The sequence below is a fragment of the Strigops habroptila genome, chromosome 10, assembly GCF_004027225.2.
Source record: "Strigops habroptila isolate Jane chromosome 10, bStrHab1.2.pri, whole genome shotgun sequence".
Classification (NCBI taxonomy): domain Eukaryota; kingdom Metazoa; phylum Chordata; class Aves; order Psittaciformes; family Psittacidae; genus Strigops; species Strigops habroptila.
In genome coordinates, this window is record NC_046359.1 from 10,938,634 (window position 1) to 10,963,356 (window position 24,723).

A 24,723-nucleotide genomic window follows, 5' to 3' on the forward strand; every position below is an offset into this window, starting at 1 on the left:
GAGAGGAGGGGGGGGAAATTGTCGCAAAGAGCGACGAGGAGGGTCGTCGGCGGTTGAACTGCCGGCATTCCTCTGCAGCCTGTAGGGCAGAGCCGCGCGACGGCTTTCCGAGTCCCTATTGGCTGCAGGCAGGCAGCTGGTGGCTTCCCATTGGCTGGTGAGGGGCGCATCCCGCCCCCCCCGCGGTGTCTGGCTCCGCCCGCCTCAGTGTCAGGGGCGTCGCTGGTGTGGGGCGGGCGGCGGGTGCCGCTGGGCCCGGTGTGTGCCGTGGGGGGGGGGGGCGGTGTCCAGGTGTGCCGGTGTCAGCCGGGCCCATGGCTGCTTCGGTGATTTTCTTTTCTTTCATTATTTAAAATAATCCTATGTTGTTGTTGCGGTGGTTTCTTTAAGAGTCCGGTTTGTGGAGGTTGAATTTGTGGAGCTGATAGTACAGGGTTATGACAGAGCACTGCAGCAGTTCAGCCTTTCCCTCTGTACCTGAAATAGTTTTAAGGTCCCGCCTCTCACCACCACTTTCTATTTCATACCTGAGCAGAGGTTACTTATTTAGAAGGCGAGATAAACTCTAACCCTGCTAATGCCGTCTCCATAAAATTTGGGCCATACAAACAAACACGTGTATGTGAATTACATCTTTTATCTTTGCTCAGTGCACTAGAGATAGTGAAAATGGATGTTTACCTCTGCTTTCCAAAGATTTGCAGTTTTTACAGTCTAGAACTGGGCTGAAAGTGCAGCCTGGGGCATGCCCGTGTGCTGCAAGAAGTCCTGGAGGCCATGGTTGCTTGTTTCCTTCTGCTTCCCTCCTCTTCTCTGTGGGATCTCGACGGGGGGGGGGGAGAAAAAGAAAAAATGAGAGCTTTGCACCCTTCTCCCCCTGACTGCTTCCTTGGGGAGCAGTAGGTGTGAGGAAAAGCATTGCGTGTCCTCTCTTTCTATGTTGTAGCATCTGATATGACACTCCACCACCACCACTCCTGGCTTTGCTCTGTGGGAGAAAGAGTTTTAACCCTCTTGGTTATGAAAAGCAGTTCCCCTGCATTATGAAAAGTCAAACTGTAGCCCACCACATTTCTGTGGACTATGTAGACTCCTCGTTTGAAAGCAGCAATGTGAATCTGAACAGGGTCTCGAATCACTTGTATGGTTTGATTTGACTTGTGCTGGCAGAAGGGAGATCTAAGGAAATCAGTTCTGTGTGTTTGAACAAAAATCTCATGTAGTGGGGTTCTACATATCCTCTATGGCCAGGCTCAGTCATTAACATTACAGCTACAGTTTTACCTAAAAATGTAGCCTTAGTCTCCTTTACTGAAAATTCATCAATTTTTTCTTTATGTATGGAAAAAACCAAAATACCTGTCTGCCTTGGAAGGTGGTGTTCTTCAGTCTTTCTTCCTGGAGTAAACAAGTTCTTTCAGCCTTTTCTCTTAGACTGTGCCTTCTAAGTCTTTTAACCTTTTGCTTACTCTGGTTTTGTTTACACCTTTCTTAAGGCGTAGCCTGAACCAGGGTCATCATGTCCCAGTCTAAGCCTTACCAGCAGCGTGGTACCCTTCCCTAACTTTGAGAGAATCTCACTTTGTTTTTAAAGTAGTTAATGGAAAAATCATTAACTAGAAATGTGCGCAGAAGAAACCGGTCCCACATGACAGGCTTTACCAGTTACACAACAGAAGCAGCTGGCAAGGAATTGAAGTTTGCATTTGCTGCAGTTCTGTAGGTATTTATAGTGGTTTCATTTGCATACTATTTTTTTAGGCTTCTTATAAGGATATCAAAAGCTATAAAAAAACCACCTTAATGTATCACATTCACAGCCTCCCTTTTACCATCTTGGCCTGTTCAATAGAGAAATTAGATTGAATTTGACATGAGTCGCTCTTGACAAGTCCATGCTAGACTTTTATGCATGTTGTTCCCTGGGTGAAGATTAACTGATTCTTTTAATTATTCTAGCTTTTTTTTTTTTTTCTTGATATCAGAACTAGTCCATTTGACTTACAATTTGCTGGGTTGTTGCTAACCCCTTCTTTTCAGACACATGCTTTTATCTAGTGCTGGACTGCCATGGAGAGGATAGTCACTGGTTACTCAAATTGGCTCTGCTGGGGCCTGGTGGACCTCAGAGCAAGTTTCATTAGGTCCTGCCACATATTTTTTTCTAAAATATATTTCACCTGTTCTTTTCCTGGTCTGAACTATGCTTCTGTACATTTTTCACACTAAATGTAGACCTGTTGTTATTACCATACTCCCACCTTTACTTCTTACGGGCTGTTTCTACATTGTTTAATGACTGCCATTTCCTTTGTCTTATTTCAATTTCTAATGCTTTTATCAAACTTATTTAGTTGTCTTTTATATGCCATGATAGTTGAAACATGTCTTAACATTTCTGATTCTGTTATTCGCAGGCTGACATAATTTCTTTCTTTTCATCTATTCATGTGTCCTTTTGTCTATTTACTGTATGTTCCCTTTTGATTTTAAAGTCATTATGTACTTGTGAATAAGCCGACCCACATATGTCTGAGGATGGCTCCTATGTTTCTTCTAATCAGAAAAGGTAATTGTAGCTGGTTTGGTTTTCAAATGGACAGACCCCCTGCAATTTTTTATCCCTTAGATTATGTTCAGAAAAACCCTGCCTGCATTTCCTGGAATTTCTTCCTGGAATTTGCATTGCTTTTATTTGTTTCTTGTTAGCCTTGTACTTTTGACTTCTGTGAGGAGATGCCTCTGAAGTTTATTGGATTGACTGGTTATTCTCTTTGTTTTCCCTCATCCTTTGGCTAGGTCATTAGTTTTTTAACTCACTCGCTGACTTTTGTTACTGTCTGTTACTGTCTAGACTCTTCCTCACTAGAGGAAGATCTGCTTGTTTTTAGCAGATAGACTCTAGGGTTAACCTGCAGTTACTCTACACTGAACACTCTAATATCAGAGACTTTCTGTAGACACCATTTCTGCAGCTCAGAAGCTGCCTGCAGCTGGGGGGACGGAGGAGAGCATCCCTGGCTCCTTCATCATTGGTTCCACAGATCTTCAGTGCTAGCACACCTAGTGCTGGTGGTTTTGCCCACAAGGACACATACATAAAGTAGCCAGGGCTGAGTGAGCATTAGTAACTTTTTACACTATCATGGATTTTGTCTCTGTGAGGAGGTGAGCTGTTGGATGAGGGGTCTGTTTAGCAAATGAATACTATGTCTTCCTCAGAAGAGTCTCCATATCCCACATTTCCCATTTCTGTGTGCAGCGGTGACAGGGGTGAGCCTCCCAGCTGTGGGGGATGTGTAGCCCTTCCTCTTCTCATCCCAGAACTGTGGCTCAGGAACCAGCACTTCTTGACCTCAACAGCTGCAGATCCAACTGCTGAGTAAAGCAGGTTTTCTCTTTTTGAGGTATCTCGTCCTCTTGATGTGCCTTTACAGGCACATGTTTGGTGGCATGTCCCTGTCAGGGAGAGAGGAATATACTGCCTGTCTGGCAATAAAACAACTGAAGAAAAATGAGATATGACATTGCAGAACAATCTGCTAGTGCTATGTGGTAGTTACGCTTCTGGCATAAGACACGAAGACAGTCCTAAAGCATGTATCCGATATAACTGTTAACACACATCTGACGAGGAAAATGATGGTGCCTTTTCCCTCCTGTGAAAGGAATTGCAGGAAAACTTTTGGAGTGTTGCGTGGCAGACAAGGGAACAACAATTAAACAAGCTGCTCAAGAACCTCTGACTTCAGGACTGCAGTAGTTATTGTTTCTAAATGGTAGTTCTAAAGTTGCAGAAAAAAATGAAGAAAAGATGTATTGCTTGGACAGCCTTCCTAGACCTTGTAATGAAATACCTGTTCATTAAAGTGGACACAGATCATCTGGTAGGTAAATGAGAAGATTGACTAGAGCCATTGACATTTAGTCAGCCTGCAACATCGTATGGAGCCAAGCACGTGCACAACTTGATATGACACTCGCATTTGTGTTTGCGTCTCTGATTACAGATACATTATCCTTACATGCTGGCATGATGCTTGAAGAGTTTTATTCCATGTGGATTATACAGCAGCAACTAAGAAGGTTGAACACCTGGGACTGCTAACTCAGGAGGCTGCTGTATACGAATAATGAATAATCTCTGTAAAATGCATGGTCAGCCCTAACGTGTTCACAGAGACATCTTAGTAGAAATACGAATTTAGTATCAGTCTAAAGAAAAATGAAATAAATGCATAACAACTAAACCACTCTAGAAGGAGCTATACCTCATTTTAGAAAATGATATCATATTTAGAAAATGGTTCGTATCAACCGGACCACATAGCTTAGTATCATTCGATTATGGTCGGGCAGGTCTGAACACCTGAAGCTTTTATTAGTGTAGTTATTCCTGTTATTGCAAATTATGTATGCAGGAATCACACAAGCTCTAGCCCTAACACAGTATATATCATAAGCGCGTAGAAAACAGCTCATCCTGGCAGCCGGGTTTGCAGCGAGGCTGCGCAGGTGCTTTTTTTCCATGCCCAGGAAGCAGCCTGGATGAGCTGGAGGCCACTGCTCAAGAGTGGGAGCAGCACTCCTTTCCCCCACCCCCACCAAATATCTTCCCCTGTTTAAGCTTATAGTACAACTATAAAGGGCTAGTTTTCTCCTGGGTGGTTTTTCCCTAAAAGCCAAATGGCTGTAGATGAAGGACGCACCCTGCGTGAGCAGCACTTCATGAGTGTGGTTCAGCAGAGCCTTGGGGCAGCTGGAGAATGTGGCTTTTCTGGGAGGAGGCTGCTCTGAGTCTCAGTTAGTCACACATGATAAAACAGACAGCCAAAACTGTAGCTGAAATTACTTAGGCCAACCTCACGCTGAAATACATGTAGCGGTGAAGGCTAAATCCATCTGTGTTTTTACGTTCATGAAGACTAAATTGATTTTAAGTGTTTTAAGATATTTTTAAATAATGCTTCAAATGAGATAATTTTAGATTTTATTTTTAAATATAAAACTATGTTGTTAAGGCTGTTTAGAATACATCAGTTTCTACAACATGGAGAAAAAAGACGATTAATGGATTTATTCACAGGTTACTTATACTTGCAGATGGTAATGTAGACACAGATGCTGGGCTACAAGGGTATAGTGATAACTATTTAAAAATGGATCTTTATAACAATATTTGGTTTTTAACTTATAAAATTCTCTTAAATTATGATAATAAATGGTAATTTTTGTTAAAATCATGCCTTCACATCCATGTGAGGAGAAGCACTGACTGCTGTTTCTAGTATCACACCACTGCATTGCTGGTATCCTTGAAGCAATTGTGAAAGGTTACCTTGTGTTTGGAAAGGAAGGATGAAGGCTGCTTGTTCAGTCATGTGCACTCTGCACTTTATATTGCTAAATCAGGTCAGCTGGGGTAAGAGAGCCTCTTATTGTAACACCACCTTGCAAAATTCTCCTCCTTCACTCAGTTAGGGAAATCTTCTTTTATAGTTAAATGAGATATAGTCTCTTCATCACTGTAGTTACCATGTCCAGAGGAGAAGAGCAGGAGGGCTGGTGATGCTCATTTAGCAGGCTGCACTTCCTACCTAGCAGGTCTCGAACTGGGCTGCAAAGCAGAGTTTTTTTCCTCATTATGGAAAACCTGCCTGGGTGATGGACCCAACAGAACTAAAAAAAAAAGATAAAAAAGAAATAATATTTTATTAAAAATATTCCTTTTTCTGGGGGAGGAGTATCAGTGATGTGGCATGAACATCTCAAGTAAGGTTGTGAGGAGGTCTACTTCCACCATTACTGTCTTGCAAAGTGTGTGCTGAAACACTGGTACTTCATGAGGAGAACTAGTCATGGGTTTTCTCCCAAGCTTTCAGTGTCATTCTTAAAGTGTTGTATCCAATGAAAACATCTCACAGGTTGTAAGGGGGAGCCTAAAATCAGTGTTCTGACTGATGGCAGAAAGTGAAGGAGTCAAAGTTCAGATGCACTGTTAAATAATGACAGTCATTTTAGCTATGTAATCCTTGCCTTGGGACTCATGGGTCTTTACTGAGCTGAATAAATACACATTTATTAGGACATGATAAAAATATAGGTTCGTATGTTTCACTACTAAAAAAGCCACTTACCATATTTAAATATGCTGTTTCCTGATACTTTGGCTCTCCCCAGCCTAAATCACCTGGATGAGGCTGGAGGACGTCCAGGAAGGGGGAATCATTCCTGGTAGAAAAGTACAATTCTGTGCTTCTGTCCTCTTCCAGCCCTTCCCCTGTTAAAGAACAACTACCCAAACTACTGCCACTGAAAAAACTTGAACATCGATATTGGTAGGCTTGATTTAGGAAAAAAAGCAGATTAGCATGTTTGAGCCAGAAAGGCATGATTACACCAGGGCTCACTTTGGTCTAATAACAGTATCCTCGGTAGTGTTAAAACCACTCAAGTTAGGGTCAGTTTTTCACTTGATGTGCTAATTTCTCCCACTTACTGGAGAACTGTGAGAGCAAGACAGTATCTAGGATGTCCCTGACTTACTAGAGGAAGCCAAAAGTTGTCTCTGATCAAATTGGTGATGCAGATCCAGATAGGAACCCTGAAATCACCTTTGGCCTATTTCTTTAACTAAAAGAAAGAGGGAAAATTTCAGTAGACTACAGTGAATAAACAAACTGTGGGCATACAAGATGAGTAACTTGAAGGTAAACATGTCAAAGTCCTTTCCAAAGCTTAGGATCAAAGTGAAATAAACACCAGGTCCTGGTGGACTTCTACAAGGCCATTCACGACTCAACAGGGAGTCACTGAGGCTTATACAAGGTCTAACAGGAAAAAAAAAAAGTACTGATTTAGGTGTGTATACTTTAAAAAAAAAAAAGCATTTCACTCATGTACCCAAATGTGCATGTGCAAAAGTGAGATGGGTGCTTACAGACAACCTCCACACTCTGTAGCAAGGGTTCTTGTCAGAAAGATTTGAAATAGTGTCCCACAGATGTCCAAGGCTATCTTTCGTATGGGTATTGATCTTTCCAATAAACAGTAATATTAGGTGGTGATGCTACAGCTTCAGTTCACAAGGACTATCTTGTTGGGTCTTTTTTACAGGAGATATCTTGGTTTTTCACCCTGAGAGCCTTACAGATTAAATGCGAGAGCCTACATCCAAAAGCCATGCAGCTCGAATGGACCCTTGGCAGCTGGAGTGCACTGCAGCATCTGCCCTGCATACCCAGCTTCACTGTGTGTGTGAGGAGGGGAGGGTTAGCCCTGCGAACCTTTCACACTGAGCAGGAAGCTCAACAAAAGCTAACCAAGAGGAAATTTGAAGTTGAGGAATGCCCTCACCGTGACACCACCCTGTGACTTTGATGCTTCTTTCTGCTTAGGGGGTCCCTCCTGAAGGCTCTGCAGCAGTATGTCTTTACAACCTGCTGAGAGAAGGTCCTTCTTTTCTGTGCAAAGCTCAGGTGTAGGCAGTGTGAGTGTCACCTGCATCCTGTGAAAAACCTGTGGTTCCAGTACGTGGCCAGGGTGCTGCAGATCAGAGCAGGGAAGCCCATCAGCTTCTTCCTCAGGCTGGTGAGGTCAGACCCACACATCTCACATCCTGGAAGTGTGATGCAAGCTTCCAACTGTGTAGGCTTATGTAAGGCGCTTTGGGCTAAAAAGAGGGACTGTCACTCTGCAGCAGGGCACCCTGAAGGGAGTGGCTATGCAGCACTTCCTTACTGTGTGGCTGCTCTGGACAGATCTCCACCACATCATACCTCAGGGAGGCTGCTTCAGTAATGTTTGTCACAGCGGTAGAATAACTCTCACTAGATGTGATCTTTCGTGTTTAGGATTTACCAAAAATTGTTCTTATGAGAAATATCAAGATTTACAATCTTGAAGTTGGGAGGCGGGAGCGAGGCAGTGTTTTACCTGGAGAAGCACCTTCTTTCACTGTCACTTTGCATTATTATGAACAGCATTTGCATTTGTTATTGATAATTTACTTTCCTCCTTCCTTTACAAATAAATAAATAAATAAATACCCAGGGTACTGTGATAAGGATCTTGCAGCCTTTCTATCTGTCTTACAGATATGCAGAAGCTGCATAAAGTCAGTCAGTTCACAAGTCATCACTCAGCTCCAGGCCTTGGAAATTTAAGAATTCATAGTTGTGTGGTCTAATTTTCACACTCCTTTAAATAGCTTAATTCTAACTGGAGAGTTTATTCAAGATTAAAGCCGCCTTTATCTGTTTGTACTTGAAGGTTTTGCTCATGTTTGACATCTGTTTAAGGCCCTCCTGTGGTTCACAGGATTAGTGCACTACTAATGCTATTGTAACTTATTTTGGTTTTAAGGCAGTGAGTTTTTTACTTTCTTGTGGGGAAACACCATTTACCCAGCTTTGTTAAATGTTTTAACCATATTGCACCAATGGTGTGAAACAGGGTGTTCTAAATTAACATTATAAATAGTAAACATCACAAAATTTCAGAGGGATATTCTATATTGTCCAAGACAGCAAAGATTCTCCGTATATACCACAGTAAAGATATAGATTTAAACAGAGAAGGTTGATTATTCCAGTTATTTGTGGCCTAGCAGTCTTGGAATTAATCTTTGGAGTTCATCCTATGGATGAATCATCAATCCTATGGAAGCACGATCTGTTCATGTCATGCTTGAGGCCAAAACCCGATCTATGCATGTCATATGTGAGGCCAAAAGAGACCATCACAGCATTTAAATTGATTTCCAGATTACTGCGGACTATTGAAGTGATCCACTTGCTTCCATATTAACCTTTTGTGTGCTAAGGCATATCTGCTGAAAGCAACTTAGAAGTGAGGCTGGTTATTCATTTGAACTATCAAAAGAGAAAATGAGTTTGCTATTCCTCTTAGTCACTTTCAGTAGATAAGGCTGCCTTATTTCCATCCTGCATCTGTGTGGACTTCGCACCCAGACATTTTCCAGTTTTTGTGCTCCGGTTTGGCGCTCTGTTCTTCCAGAACATGGGATTTTTCTCTCTGTGAAGATTTTTGTATGCAATAATCAAGTCGCTTCTCAGCCATCCCCAGGCTAAGCTGAATACATCAGGGTCTAATCATCTCCACCGCAGGCATTTGGTGTTTTTCCCTGCATCTGAACCTTGGACCCTTTGAATATATTCAGTGATAGTAGTTGGTGCATTTTAAAAATGGTGCTTGAGGCCTGAATAATGGGTTTTGCATGAAATTTTCTTACCTTTAACACATACTGCTTGATCTCTTCTTCCACTTTCCTTTAGAAGCCAGGGATGAAGCTTCCAGTTATATTGGTGAGATCTTGTAATTCTTACAGGTCAATTTTTAAGAGCATAAAGTGCTTGTTGGTGATATTGACTGAAGGTTTTGAGAAGACTGAAGCACTACTGGAAGAAAGCTTCTGTGAGTAAGGGAACCATCCAGCCTGTTTCAGACTGAGTTTTCAGCTGCTGGCTGCATCATGATAGAGGTATTCTTGACTTGAATTGCTATAAACAGTATAAAAACATATCAAGTTTGAAGGTCATATTAGTGTAAGACCAATGAATTTTGCATGTGCTGGTAGACATACTAATATATATAACTAATATATATATATATGCCAGTGCTGTATTTTTCCTTACGGTTTATCTGATGGTAGAAGAACATGTGGCCACTTAGAGACTTCCTGGAACTGGGGATTGTGCAAGTTGTGTGAGTGTGTGTGTTGGGTATCTGACATGAGCTTCACAGAAGGTCACACTCATTCCTGGGCTTGGGAAAGTAATAACAAATTTGCACCTGAATTGCAGAATAAATAATCCTCACCTTTGCTTAGCTGAATGTGCGCTTTTTTTGCTGGGCCAAAAGCATGCATACATCTCAGCTGTGTGTTCCACTTTTTTCCTGCCCATCTAAGCACACATCAAGGAGCACGTTGTTCATTCATGGACAGGGTTTTTACTTGCATGATTACTCCACAGACCCAATAAAAAGGCTGCAGCGCTGTAGTTGATGTGCATCTCCACTCAGAGTGTAACAGATGGCAGCAGATGTGGTTGAAATGAGACCAAAGGCCCAAATAGCAACAGATCAGCATTGTCAAGAGTGTTTAAAAGCTGATGGGTCACTCTTGTCACTTTTCTGAAGTCAAATACAGGTTGTTTCTATTCTGTTTTTAAGGCTCCATTGTCACAGCTAATGTTCCTAAAGGCTAAATTGTGTAAGTACCAATAGGTGAAATAAATTTAGGCCTCTAGGACTCAGTGCTAAGTTAGAACATACCTTCATGCTTCACACTGATTATCCTGTTGGAGAAGTGGCTAGCCTGAATGGATAAGTAAAGCAAATAACTGATTATAATAGAAATTACAGTAGAGTCCAGACAATAGTGTGACAATTGGAAAGTCTGGGTAAATGCACTGGAAATCTCTCACTCTGTTTGCATGCCTTAGCAAGGAGACTGTAATTAAAATTGAAGTCTGCTTTCTACCAAAGGGAAAGTGTGAAGCTTTTTGACTGTGGCTGTTTTCACCAGTGGCTGCAGAACCTGAAGGCCAGGAAGAATCAATTAGGCAGGAGTGTGCCAAGCCAAAACAACACACAGCCTCACCACAGACTGTGAGTCATCCGCCTTTTTATAAACTAATTTCCTTAACAAAAAATGGAAGTGGCCTCAGGCCAGCTTTGCTTGTTTAGAAAACAGTGAGAGCGCCACAAATAGCTCTCCAGTCCATCTAGATGAATGGACAGAGATGCCCTTCTTCCATCTTGCATCCAGGCAGTGAGAGTATGGCATCTTTAGCAGCCAGTGCACTGCAAAGTTTTCTGTAGTTAACCTGAATAGCTGGGCATAGCCTAAAATTCTTGTCTTCAGCTCTTCTTCATAGCTTTTAATGCAAACTGTCAGCTTCTTGTAATTTTCAGGCATTAGCTGTTATTGTTACTGCCTATTATTTCCCTTGCTGTAGTGCCTGAGGTGCTCAGCCAGCTGTTACACTGCCCTTGAACAAGATGCTATTCAGACATGTAACAAGACTTTTTGAGCCTCAGGACAATTCGCAAGTTTGCTTGGTTATGCTTGCTTGGACCTGAATCACATGCAGTTTCTCCATATCTGATACCACATGCTGTTCCTATGAGGGAGCCTGAGCTGGACTTGCCACCTCTGTGATGCTGCTGGGGCGGATGGAAATCCATAGACGTGAACACCAGTGTAATGGGGTGCAGATTCAGATGTCGTAACACCAGGGAAGCAGAAACAATCCCTCAAAGCGTCAATGTCAAAGGAGACGTTGATTTTGGGATTTTTTTTTGTGGTCACTAGTAAGTTCAGCAAGCAGAAAAGGTTATGCAGGCTGCTTGCTAGCGACCAGCAGTTGCCAGAAGAACTGTACCTCAGGAAATCTCTGAAGGACAAGGGAAATCCATGCCAGGCAGCTTATGGGAAAGAGCTCATTTGTCTGGCAGTGAAATCCCAAGTTTCTCTGGTGGGTGGACTGCCTGACCGATGAGGAGTTAAAGGTTTACTTGTTGCTTCCCAAAGCAGAAGTTTAAGTATTCAGGCTGCACAGAGGTAACAGCTCTAGGTATAATTTGAAAAGGTAACTGTGTGATTTTACTGTGACCAGTGCATGGCATTCAAAGATGGCCAGTGCTTGGGGACTAGAAAGGAATTATGCAAAAATGAGCAGGATCCTTTTTTTTTCTTTTTTTTTTTTTTTTATTTCTTTATAAAGAAAGGAAAGGATGGGCATGCCAAGCCAAGATGGCGGAGTACAGACAAAGGTGAGCACTAAGGCTTCTCCTCAGGGGCCATCCACACTAAACTCTTGCCCTGGTAGAGAACAGCTCCCCATCCCTCCTGCCAAGAGGGACCCAGCACAGAGCCAGCCCTCCAGCACACTCACAGCTCTTTGAAGTTAGTTTGCACAGTTTCACAATACCATCAGCCCACGTCGCAGCGGGGCAGCAGCAGCTGAGGCCAGCAACAGTAGCAGCAGCAACACTGAATAGAGTGCACAGAAAAAAGGGAGCAAAGACCTTATTTGCAAACAGTGGTAGGTAACAATATATAAAGTCCAAAGATCATCATTCTGCTATAAAAATATTACACTTCATAAAACCATGTACTATAAAAAAAATCTATTCAGAAACGCTGACAAACATAATAAATATCTGTACACCGGCTGCCCTTTTCAAAAAGGAAACGTAAAAAGCGTGAGCCTCAGAAATCATCGTTTGTAAACATGAATATGGAGCCTGTAAACAAAGTGCTAGATCACGGTTCATATTTTGTCAAATTCATTTAATACTACTCAACTACACCCCTGGCACATGTCATCACCTAATGGCCAGACTCCACCACTGTGACAGGAAAGACGACCCTGCTCCGAGCTGTCTCCCTCATTTCACTGAAGGTGCGTATGGAACTAATATGACAAGAGCAAAGGAATCAAGATTTGGCTCTGAGTAGCAATTCAGAAACAATCTTTCAGCAAGTGGTTTTAATTTTCTGCACTTCAAGTGCTTATTTCCAGCCTCCCCTTTCAAAATTTGCCTTTATCAAAGAGGGCATGCATTTTCCTCATTTGCCTTACAGGCTACAGAGTCTCTGAAAACTATGACCACAACATCCATTTAGGAGACATAATGGAGCACAACTTGGCTTTGTAACTACACGTACCAGCACAAAAGCAGTGGTTGTACAGTTCAACACTGAACATCATGGTTTACACAACACAGGCTAATGCAAAGGGCCAGTTTAATCTTAGACTCTAAACTTTGGGCTGCAAAATATTTCTGTGTGCAAGCCTGTACTGGCATGCATGATCAGATGCCTGGTTAGCTGGCTGACGTGCATGTGTTGTCACCTGGTTGCACATGCAAATGCAAGGTCTGGGCTCACAAAACTTATGAATAGATTTTAGCTAAAATTTGGCTCTAAGAACTACTGTGGCTGCATTTGCTCTGTGACATTCTTATTCTGCACAGGCTTCTACGTAACCTTCACCTAAATACTGAGAATTTTAGTTCTGTGCACAGTGAGAGCCTTACTTTTAATTCACTTTATCTTCCGAGTTTAAACACTCAAATTTTTGCTAACTTTAAGAATAGGAAAGGATGCACAACTGTTGCTTGTGTCTGTTCTGGGCAGACACAGAGAGGGGAGTGTGGGACTGTGTTCACACAGGAACTGAGGTACTAGAAGCAGCTTAGCTGCAATGTCTCGGGGCAATATATGAATTTAGGAGCAGGTTCAGCTAGGAGGTAGGAACATACACTTCTAAAGAATTATGATGTATACTTCAAAATAGGAAAAGAAAATAGGCTTGCACATTTTCATTTTTAATGAGCTACAGTAAAGCATCTTATTAACATTATTTTAGGCCTTTTTATTTTAATGTAAGGAATATCGGAGGTGGTTGGCTGAGTTGTGCTGCTTGCCTATCTTTCAGGATTCAGATATGTGACCCTGGAGCTCAGGTGGTTCTTGTTGAAGGGCGCCATCTGCAGATGTTCAACAAGAGGACTTTGCTTCCAAATATTTGCTTTGTGTTTTTCCTACACACATCTTAAGACAGCTTCAAAACACATGAATTAAAATAATTTCCAAGTGAAAGCGAAGTTATCTTGTTTTCTGCTATAGTAATCTGTTTTGTCTTCCACGTTTGTCTGCCTTACGCCTTCTAGGGATCTTGAAAGCTGTAGCACTCCACAAAATCACAGATTTCCTCTGTAAAACTAGTGAATTAAACCCCAGGACTTTTTCTATCCTCTTTATAAAGTTATTGGTGGTAAAAATACACACAGTCAAGATTATTTCCCCATGGCATGTCATCTGTGGCCTTACACCTTCTGCTTATAGGGAGTCTATATGAACTTGTGGTGAGTTTTCAGAAGCCTGAACTTGTCCTCCCCTTCTGTACTCACAACCTGGCACTGGTAACCTGCTGCTGTGCAAACATCCCGTCATTTATTGCTCTGACTCTGAGCCACACCTAGGCTCAGCTCAGCATAACTCAGAGGGAGAAAGGTGACACCAAGGCATTGGTAGCACTGCTGGCAAAAAAGGTGCTGTTGCCTTCCTGCTGTTCCCAGCCACACTGACGCACAAACATTTGCTTTGCCCAGTGGTGACCTGGATAAGGGATGTACAAAAGGACAGATGAGCAGCTGAAGTCAGGAGAAAGTGACTGCCTGCCTTTTTTAGCATCAGCACTTGCATGTGCTGGCATAAGCTCTGTGGGTCAACAGCATAAGAAATCCTTGAGGCACCCATGACTTTAGGGGATGATCCAAGCCTTGGCGTAATTCATATTATAGACACACAACAGTTGCCATACTTGACCCAGGTTTGGATGTATTTGGGTGTACCATTGCTGGGTACAAGTTGTTAGAGAGCACTGCACTACACAGGCAAAACCAGCCTGTCCCTTAAAGATCTGCATACTGATTTCTGATAAGAGTCTGATCTACCCTGTAAGCCAACAGATTTATTGTCCCTTTCAAACTCAGTCCAAAACCTATTCAACCTTCTGCCTGGCTGAAAAGGGTTTCAGTAGTACGTCCAGGATTAGATGAAGCACAGGGACACACAATCTGTACTTTTTAAGAGTGTGACACACAATATTATGCCACAAAGTCATGTCGAACAAGGAGTATGCCTTGGATGGTTGTTGCTTTGCACACTTTTATGGTTCAGAAATGTAACTATACCATTTGTAATAGCCTAAGGCACTAGGTCACTTTGTGGACTAATGACCTGCAAGATGGTATGATTTAATTCAAAGTGATTTTTAGGCTTTCAGGAGGTAAACCTAACATTTAGTAGAAGTCCTTTAAGATTAAAAAGAGAGAAAGAAAGAGAGACTTTTTCAGTTATGCTTTCTCCTACAAAGAATAAATGCTTATTGCTGAGCTATACTGTAAGCAAGGAGTCTGGAAAGGAGATACTGGTATAAAAGCAGCTACAGCAGTAATTAGACCATGGCCATGCATCTTTGCCTGGATCCAGCTGGGCCAGGGGAAGTGGTGGGTGCTATCAGTCTGAAATAACGAGTGCCAATGGCATATTCTTGCCCCTCTGCTGGGAGCAACTGTCTGTTGGATTTGCTGATGGAAGCTCTTGTATTTCAGTCCCAAATGAGCTGGATCAGCAAGACTGATGTGGAAATAATTTAATTGGGTTCATCTTGACTGAAATAGGTCATGAAACCTACAGAAGAGCATCTCCCATGGCAAGCCTGCAGCGGGGGGGCTGGTCTGCCTTGGGGGTGTGTGGGGAGACACAGCTAGGACAGAGAAGAGGCTGGACAGGACAGCTTCTTCTGGCCACAGCACCTATGCACATCCAGGGTAACCAATACCATTTTCAATGACAGATTTTCAAGAATGCTGCAGACAAAACTCTTCTGAGTGTTGCCTCAAGCGCTAATTAAGCTTCTATCCTCATCTGGACAAGCTGGGACAGCACTTTTTTGTGCATGTATTTACATACACACACACACGTGCATACATCTGGATGCACTGGCAACAAAATCTTAATAAGAAAACTCCCTTATATGTAATTTATAGGCTTATAAAGTAATTAATGAGCATCAACACATATAATTCTGTATGTTAACTTTGTATGGTTAATAGGGTAATAGCTGGTGGGTTAGAAAGAGCTAAATCAGGAAGAGATTCAAACCACTAAACTTTGGGAAGAGCAACATCTTCTAAGCTTGGCCTACAATAATATTCAGATGAAAAAAAATGCTCAAAGAATTAAGACCAAGCATATCAAGAGGGAATTAGACTGTTGCCAATGACTGTGAAGAGAAAGCAAACTGAAGCAATGAAAAATGGCCAGGAAATTTCAGGGGGAGACAAAAACTGTACATAATATTTACAACACTCTTTCTGCCCACAGACAGTACAATTACACGGACCATTAAAACTACATTTTGTTGAAACAGCACAAATCAGATGGGAGCCCAGAAAATCCAGCCCTCTCTCCAGGCTGCCCTTAGCATCCTTGTGCCCGCCTTGCCTTCTTCCAGGGTAGAAGTCACTTCCAGGCAAACAGGGCCTGGCCAGAGAGTTTCTGCATCAGCCAGGGTATCCCCTGCCTGTGGACTCGCCTCACAGTGTGCTGGTAGCAGAAATATGTGAAACTTAACTTCTAACAAGAGGAAAAATGTAAAGGCAGCAAACAGCTGATACTGAGCACAATTTAGCTGGAGGAGAGAATAAGGGCTGCTATGTCTCTAACCACAGACACGCACCTGCGCATGTTTGCACGCATCAGTCCAAATGGGTTCAGCCACTGCGTGAAGTTTCACAGCATTTTTTATTCTAGAAAAGATAAGGACTTCAAGGAGAGCTGCTTTGCAGCAGTCCTCTGTGCACAGCACATGAACCTGAACATTAAATATCAGTTTAAATTATTAAGAATAAATTTAAATTTAAAAATAGACTAATGCAAACAAATTTCAGGCAACACTGGAACAGAGCTGGTTTCAGGAAGCATATTGCTACAGCAAATGCAGCTCCTTGTTCCCTTGGACATTCTGAGGCAATGATCTGGTAATTCCAGTTCAACACTGAGATGCACATACTACTGAACAAGGAAAAATTACCATCTCTAGCATATGAAGCTCCATGTTCACATTTTTCTTTTTTTCCCATCATGACAGAAAAAGAAGCCAACATAGCACATTCACTTTTCCCACAAAGCATCTGAGGTGACAAAATTTACTTGGAAAATAAAAATTAACAAAAGCAGTACAAAGAAGAATCCTGGTCAGCTTCTGACCACCATAAGCCAAGATGGGTTAAGAAAAAGAATAAAAAAATAGTTCACATCTGACACCACAAACCTTGCTCACTTTCTTTGAAATCAAGGAATGAGAAAAAAGGTCCATTTTGCTGAGAGCATTTCAACAAAGTTTTCTTTCCCTGAACCTGGAAAATCCAGGTATTAGGGTACAGAACTTTTGTTTTATATATATATAAATACACATCTACATATTTATATAAATATAAAAGCAGAGCATCCTCCAGTTTCTCCTCATAATTTATTATTATTAAAGCTTGTAATAGAGTTAGCTGGATTCTTCAGAAGTGGGTACTCTCTGTACACACTTTACAGGGAGTTTAGCTCTGCTAGAGCAGAACAGCCAGGCAAGGACAGGAAACGTTGGGTGATGGAGGCGGATTCAGGTAAGCAGCCAGGGGAGGGCAGAGAGCAGTGAAAATGCAGAGAGACTGGAAATGGCCTCACATGCTCCAGGGTGGCACTCTGGCCTGCCAGAGCTGATTTGGTGATGGCATGGGAGGACAGCTGCATGACCCAGCCAGCCCTTGTCAGCCCAGCCACCCACCAACTCTCTTCTGTACCAGCCGCTGGACAGGGACTGTCCCTTGCTTTTAAAGAGGGTCCCGGTTTGCCCCCCAAGCACATGCACACCAGTTCCCTTTGGCAGTACTTCTCACCATGCTGCCACAGGGTATTTTGCCTGCTGTCCTCAGTCACCCACACCTTTTCCTGCCTCTGCTCAGTTCCCCAGCCCCCTCACCTAGCCCTCCCAGACCTCCCACTTGCTGGCTGAGACCAGACACCTTTTTCTCCACTGATCCACAGGCTCCTACTCATGATGTTTTACGTGAAGGCTTTCCCACAGTCTCACAAGACCCAATACTTTCCTCAGAGGACCGAGTTTCTCGGAGGTTTTCTGCTCTTGGAGACCTCTGTGTACATCAGGGCTGGTGGCACATGCTCCTTGAGCTGTGCTGTCTTCGTTCCAGAGAGGGCAGGGGTGAAGTGCAAAGGATTTCTTAAAATCAGAAGGTATTTCCACGACCGACAGCTCTCTCTCCTTCATGTTGTGTAGAACTTGTTTCAAGTAAGGTTTAATTAATGTGTCTCTGCAGCCTTCACTCTTCCTGGGGTGAGTGGAGATCAGTAATGTCAGCTGGTGACCAGCCAAGTCACCTCATCATGATGCGTGCTGGAACAGCTGGAAACATTCAAACCCGACTTCATTCTTCATAACAAAAAGTGCTTTTCTTGAGAAACAAAATGAAAACAGTGTTCTCATGGAACATCTTAAGGACTCAAAAATAGTGTTTCCTAAGGCAGGAAGGATGGAGCACACCTACTTTATTTGGCTTTATCTCAGTAAGGAACAGAGCTACTGGCAAAATTGGCACATCTTTGTGAAGTTGTTAAACTTGGGACCCTGGCCGGAATGTAAAAGAAACAATGGAGCAAAGAAGAACTTTTCCTTACGCTGGGTTTCTGCTAGTTCTTGCGATTTCATGTGCAGGTTGTCCAAAAAAGTTCTGCTAGCCAAGTAAAGATGAATTTCTCAAATAATAAATTGTGTGTTTTCAAAGAGGCCTTCTGGAGGTACTGCTACAACCTGGTAGAGGTAAGTCTTTTCATGCCCCGCCGCTGGGCCAGACTGGAGGACAATACAGGCTCCAGCCTTGGTGCCTGAGGTGCTCGGTTTAAAGCAAAGTAAGTGGCTGCCATTGCACCCTGTAAAATAGAGAAGGAGAAAATGCTGGGTTGAAATTCAGTTCTTTGGTATTTTTGCCCTCTCTTCCCCTATACAGTCCCCGAAAAGAATGGACATGCATGGACAATTTCCATGAAATGATAACAACATTTAGGCTGGCAGACAGCTAGACTGTCTCTGATTCAAAGTGGTGGGTAGCAGTATGTGCACAGAACGCCAGCAGGTCATTACAATGCAGCTTGAAGTTAAAAACAGTGAGCAGGTGACAGGTCACAAATCATTACTATTAATACAATGCCACATTAAATTTGGCCTCTGAGGCAAATAATCTTCCCAATTCCTCTATCACTTTCAGCAATATTTACACAGATGACAGCTCATTCTGCAAGAAGGAAGAGGCACGGGTGTAGGATGTACCTTCACCAGGTGAACATCCTGTCTGCTGAGTTGATTTTGAGACAGATACTCCCTGTTCACTATCCATGGATGTCTTAGGACTTGGACTGCTGTGAGGCGCTGATGAGGGTCTACGTGAAGCATCTTAGACACAATGTCCTGGGTTTAAAAAGACGAAAAAAGCAAAACAGAAGTAATTAACAGCAGTTCAGGTTTTACTAAGATCTTCCTGGTGGCAGTGTCACCACTGGCATGTCCAATGGAGAGAGTGATGCACTTTAGATATCTATTTAGACCTCATAGGGGTGATAAACTCCCCCTAGAGAGGATGCCATCTGGAGGGATCTGCTCACTGACTCCAAAGCATGCTTACAGAAGGAGCTTAGAATAGAAATCTAATGTCCAGGTGGCTAAAATTCAATGAGATCACTTCTACCACATCTGAAAGTTTTCATTTCAAAACTGGACATCTGATAAAAAACACACTGTGAAGCTCACAGGTGTTAGTAGCAAGATTAAGATGTTACTAGGATTGCTTGCAGTTTTGCCGTGGGATACGTCAATGTTCTTCCATTGGATACTTCCAGTTGCTAGAACTGAAATCTCTTGCAGGAATCTCTGAATCCTGTCAAAGTTTCTGATTAATGCCAGGCAACTGGAAGCTTGCCAGCTTTCCTGCCCATCTACTTGTCTCACAGACTAGTGCACAGCTTCATGCTCAAAAGTCTCAGCACCAGATGAATGTTATCTCCTGGGGTTCCCATGCTTTATGACAGATGGGCAGCCTACACTGTGAACTGTACAGGAGTTAAAAATGCTAGTTTGTAAACTGCCTGCTCCTCGCTAGCTTTGAGGAGCAAAAAGGTGATTCAAATATAGACCATACATTTGTGTCATTGACAATTCTATGCTTCTTTTAAAAGTTCAGTTGCACCAAAAAAGAGTTCTGTGCCATTTAAATCTCAAGAGCGTTCACAGCTGATGGTGCTATATTATGCTTTAGTATAATGAAATAAACTACCAGAATTCCTAACACACTATTTCATGTGGAGTGGTAGAAACATGAAGAAGCAAGCTTTTATTCCACAAGGCACTGAGAAATAACCTTTCTGAGTATCTCTCTCTGAAGTTTGCTACAACTGCAGACTGCAAGCCCGTTTCAGAGAACAAGAAAATAATCTGCGTAGGAGTTCACTGACCTTTGCGGTATCAGATACTGAATCCCAGTTTCCTCCTGTAAGTGCATATTTACCACTGCCAATTCTGGCCAGAATCTCCTCTGGGGTGTCATCTGGTCCATTTGCAAAAGGAGTGAACCTATTAAAAAAAAGAGAATAAAAATAATGTAGCGTAATTTGCAAGTATCTGATTTTTAGAATCTAGTGCTAACTTGCCATCAATTACAACAGGAATTGGTTCCAGAGTGGACCAGGTATCTCTGCTATATTTTCACTCAAACTATATGGTCCAGTGGTTCCTCTTAAGTTGTTCTGCAGATGAAGACTGATTCCTTAATTGGTTTTTAAATTTTTGTTCTGTTCTCATTTTTTAGGAATATTCTTTTTAAAAAATAGACAGGTTTTTACCTCTCTAATTGTTTTAACTCCACTTTATTGCCAACAGAAGTACCTTGGCAAAGCCAAGAAAGGATAAAAATAATAATAATTAAAAAAAAAATTATTCCAGTATATAACTATCAGGAGGGATGCACTAAGAATTAAGGATTAGCTAGAACTCTGAGGTCTGTCACTACCTGCATTAACAGGATCCCAGGCTTGTGCTCTAGTCCTGGCTGTCTGAACTGTCTCTGCTTATAGTGATGATGGCAGAGTAAAATCCTGGATGTGCATAATAGTCAGTTCCTACTAACTCTCCTCCAGTGAGGAAGAACAAGAACATCCCTAAATGTAGTGGTGGCACCTAAAAAGTCAGCACTTCTCGACGGTTTGCATGCTCTTTTAAGTGCTGAAAAAAGTGAGATACAAGTTAATAGCACCTGTCAGCAAATTTAATATCCACTAAGTAGTGCAATTTAAATTTCCAGTTCAGATATATTTATTTTGTTTTGGGGTTTTTCACATCTAAAAAAAGAAACATTTTGAATATATTCAGCTAAACAAACGTGACAGTGGGTAATGTGGTGATTTTATTTTACTGCTTCTGGTTGTGTATCACTGCAGATCCATAGCATTAGCCAAATAGAAACAGGTTTTTGGAAATCCCAGGAGACTGTGAGACTGTCCCTGAAGGTTACAATGTGTTTCAGCTAACGGTGAACTCATTTGTACTCAGGAACAAAACAGATGTGACAGAAACTCCTGTCACCTTTTCTATAATCCATGAGGCAAGAGACATGAATAACAGAAAGGTAGAGTCCAGGTCTTTGTTTTCTGTATAAATCTAGGAATGAATTCAAGCTTTTTGCCACAGCTGAATGATCATGAAGCAGATTAAAGAGCTGTGAAAGTCACTGAAAAGTTTCAAGCTGCACTTAGGTACAATAAATACGCACATACCATACCCTGAGGTATGAAATTCAGGGGCCTGATAACTCCAGATTGGGTTTGCACACTGTATTTCCCATTCGCCCCAGCACATCTTATGCCTACCCTTCACTGCTTATTTCAATATGTCTCTTTCTCTGGGTCTTCCTGTGTCAATATTTAACTTTAGCCAACACATTGGTAGGGGTATTTTTGCCAAGTACCCCGCAAATGTTCCTGCTGCCTGTTGGTCTTCTTGCTGGTCTGTTCATTTACTTTTTGTCCTTTCTGCAGCATATTTTTCAAATAGCATCTGAAAAAAATGTTTGGGTTTGTGGGAGTTTTTTTTAGCCTTTAAATGTGGTCAGATACATCGATAACAACAGTCAAAGAAGAACACATATATCAATAGAAATGAATGGACATCCTCTTATGAATGAGGTGAACATGATATGGCTCTTCATACTCCTATGCTCCTTCCCTAGTGTAAAGTTTCACACTGTTTAAGTGGTGAATGAGCCTTTTAGGAGTTTAGGTCTCCTGCATGCTTATGGCACAGGCTGTTAAAAACCAAAACAACTTGTAAAGTGTCAAAGATATTTATGTGTTCTGGAGAAACTTATTCTAATTCTAGGTCTTGGCATCTATTTTCTTGCCTCATAAAACTGAGCACATTTCCCAAAGGAGGCCAAACAGTTTGCTGTGACTTCCTTCTGGTTTAATCAGTACTGAAGTGCTGAGCCCACAAGAGACTGCAGCTCTAGCAAAACCTCTCCACTCACCCTGCCAACATGGTATACAGTAGGATCCCCAAGCTCCAGATGTCACAGGCTGCATCATAACCTTGGCGTTTAAGGACCTGTGTGAAGGAAAGAGAGAGGTGAAAATAGGTTAATCTGCATTCCTGAATTTTTAGCTTCTGATCTTCAAACAGCACCGATTAGTGGTTGTATCTGGTGACATTTCCGGGGCTTAACCGCATATCTGGCTTGAACAGGTGGCTGCCTCAGGATCAAAATGTTCAGTAGTGGTGTGGAGCAAGGTGAAGCCCCAGCTGGAATGTGCAGTTTAGTGTTCAAGCCCAGCACATCTGTTACCTCTACAACACAGAGAGATGAGTGCAGTCTGTTGGAGGCTCTGGGAGCCTCTCTGACCATCTAACACGCAGCAAAGCAGAACAACATTTCAGTGTTTTACAGTGTTTCTTAACAAAAGCTTGTTCATACTTTGAAATGTATCCTTCAAACACAAAGGTTACCAAGAACACTGTAGATGCAACAAGCATAGGGCTGAGTGACAGTGATAAGTATGTCTAAGCTTAGTTTGGATTTGGTACAACTAACCATATCTAATGTCAGACTAGTAAAGATGCATGACAACTGCAAGGAAAGCTAAAAGGCTTAATCTTATCTTACTTCTGTATTAAGAAAAGTAGCCACATTTCAACTGGACTTACCAGATAACAGGCTAGAACTTGATCCCTTTTTCCTATGGGGAAAACAAGACCCATGGTACTCAGCAGAGATCTGACCAGTAGGTTCAATATTGGTGCAGGATGGCAAGTTATAGCAGTAAGGGTAAAATCTAGATTTCGTTTATGGTGGCGCATGTTACAAGAAATGCCTATTTGAGTCAGTGCATGTCCAAGTGAAAGTGAAGTCACCACTAAGACAGCATTCCTGAGATTAGGAGAAAAACATTGTTTGGCTCAGCAAAACTCAAGGACACCTCCAGATCTTCCACCTGCTCATGAAAGCAAACTACCCCTCTGTTTACTCAGCTCTTGCACACAAGGAGAGTTTTGTTTCCTTCTCGTGGATCAGTAGATACATTAATTTTTGCAAAGCACAGGGAAGAGGAACGTATGAATTCAGCAAGTCTTTCTCTGACCTGCAGCCTTATTACCCAAGAGTGCTTTGAGCTATCTGAAATCTATCACAGAAAAGACCAAGGACTTCTAGGATGAAAGAGTTTCAGAAAGTGTTGCCTCAACAGACTTTACAAATGATGAGTGGGAAAACAACCATCTGCCAGGTATGCTGCTGAGCGAACATTTGCTACCTGGAAAAAAAAAACATGTAGAAGAATTCGCGTTTCCTCCTGTGTATTAATAAAGCTGGTAAAGTCCTGCTTCTGCATCTCTCCTCTGCACATCACATATATGCTCACTGGCTGTTCTATTTGTTTCTATTTCTTTAGTTCTTGCATTAATTCCCCCTCTATTAATGTTCTTTTTTATGGGAAAAACTTATTTGCTATTTGACAAACTCAGTTCCTTCTTGCTTTGCCTGTGAGACTGAATACCCAGCACTTATCTTTTGGTGTGGCCATTCTCATGGCTTCTTTGAACAGCTACATTTTCATTGCCATCATTGTCTTCCTCCAGTAACCAAGGACAATCCAGTCCAAGGCAAATGACAGAAAAATAGGGCAGTGATGATATTTAGTGGAGTAGGCTATTAAGCAAGTGGTTACACAATCCGAGAATGACGGGCAGGTGTCGCTATGTGCTATTATTCAGTTTGCAAGAATGCTGCTCGGTAACAGAGACACTCACTGTGTGCCAGTGTCTAGGGAAAGCTTTGCTGGCAATTACTTTTTATCGATAGCAGCTTCACCCCATGGAAATAAACAAGATCTAGTGAGAGTTATCAGTTAGTGTCACTGCTATTTGAAAATGTCTCCAGCAGCTCTGTGCAATTGTGGTTAAAGCAAGAACACTGAGCTGGCAGGAGCAAGTGTGGGAAACCTTGGCCAAAAAGATTAGTGTTTGACCTAGAGGGGGGCAGATATTATCAAACAGTAACAGGCATGTGTCTTAGAAATAAATCAGTCAGGGAATGGGCTTTGCAAAAGATGCAGTGCTGTCCTGCTGTAATGGATGCTGAAGAATTTACCACCCATGAAGGGGTTTAGATCACCTTGAGAATTTGGTGGGAAGTGAAGTACAGGCATGAGCTGGTTCTTAGCACTGCACACGGCGGGTGCCTTGTGATGATAAGGAAGAAACTTCCACTGGGTTCATCCAATTCTGATAACAGCTCAGATATTTATCCAGCCCTGGTTTATTTCTATAGGCTTTGATTTTTTGCATTGACAATGTTACAAAGCCAGGCTTATCTCAGTTTTGAGGCAAGCAGGGATGCGTATGAAAGCTAATAAAGAATCTCTTAATTTCAAATGCCAAAACAGTAGTTCTTCAGGGATTTTGGGGGAAAACTGCAGGATGAAATGTTTTTACTTTATCCCAAAGGACCGTGCTGCATTAGTAGGGAAGGACCAGGCTGTCTTACCCCTCTGTCCCAGGCCTGCTCCTTCCTCCCTGC

General features: G+C 42.2%; 1 protein-coding gene across 3 annotated transcripts in view; it reads right to left on the reverse strand.

Annotated features, from left to right (window-relative positions):
• Window positions 1-16,326: 16,326 nt before the first annotated feature.
• Window positions 16,327-24,723, reverse strand: part of RPS6KA2 (ribosomal protein S6 kinase A2) — a 280,539-nt gene continuing 272,142 nt past the window's right edge. For all 3 annotated transcript variants that reach the window (XM_030499206.1, XM_030499204.1, XM_030499205.1), the window contains 4 exons: window positions 22,180-22,256; window positions 20,114-20,231; window positions 18,936-19,073; window positions 16,327-18,538 (listed from right to left, as the gene is read on the reverse strand). In XM_030499206.1, the coding sequence (XP_030355066.1) occupies window positions 18,413-18,538; window positions 18,936-19,073; window positions 20,114-20,231; window positions 22,180-22,256 (459 nt within the window). In that variant the 3' untranslated portion in view covers window positions 16,327-18,412. The remainder of the gene's footprint in view (window positions 18,539-18,935; window positions 19,074-20,113; window positions 20,232-22,179; window positions 22,257-24,723) is intronic.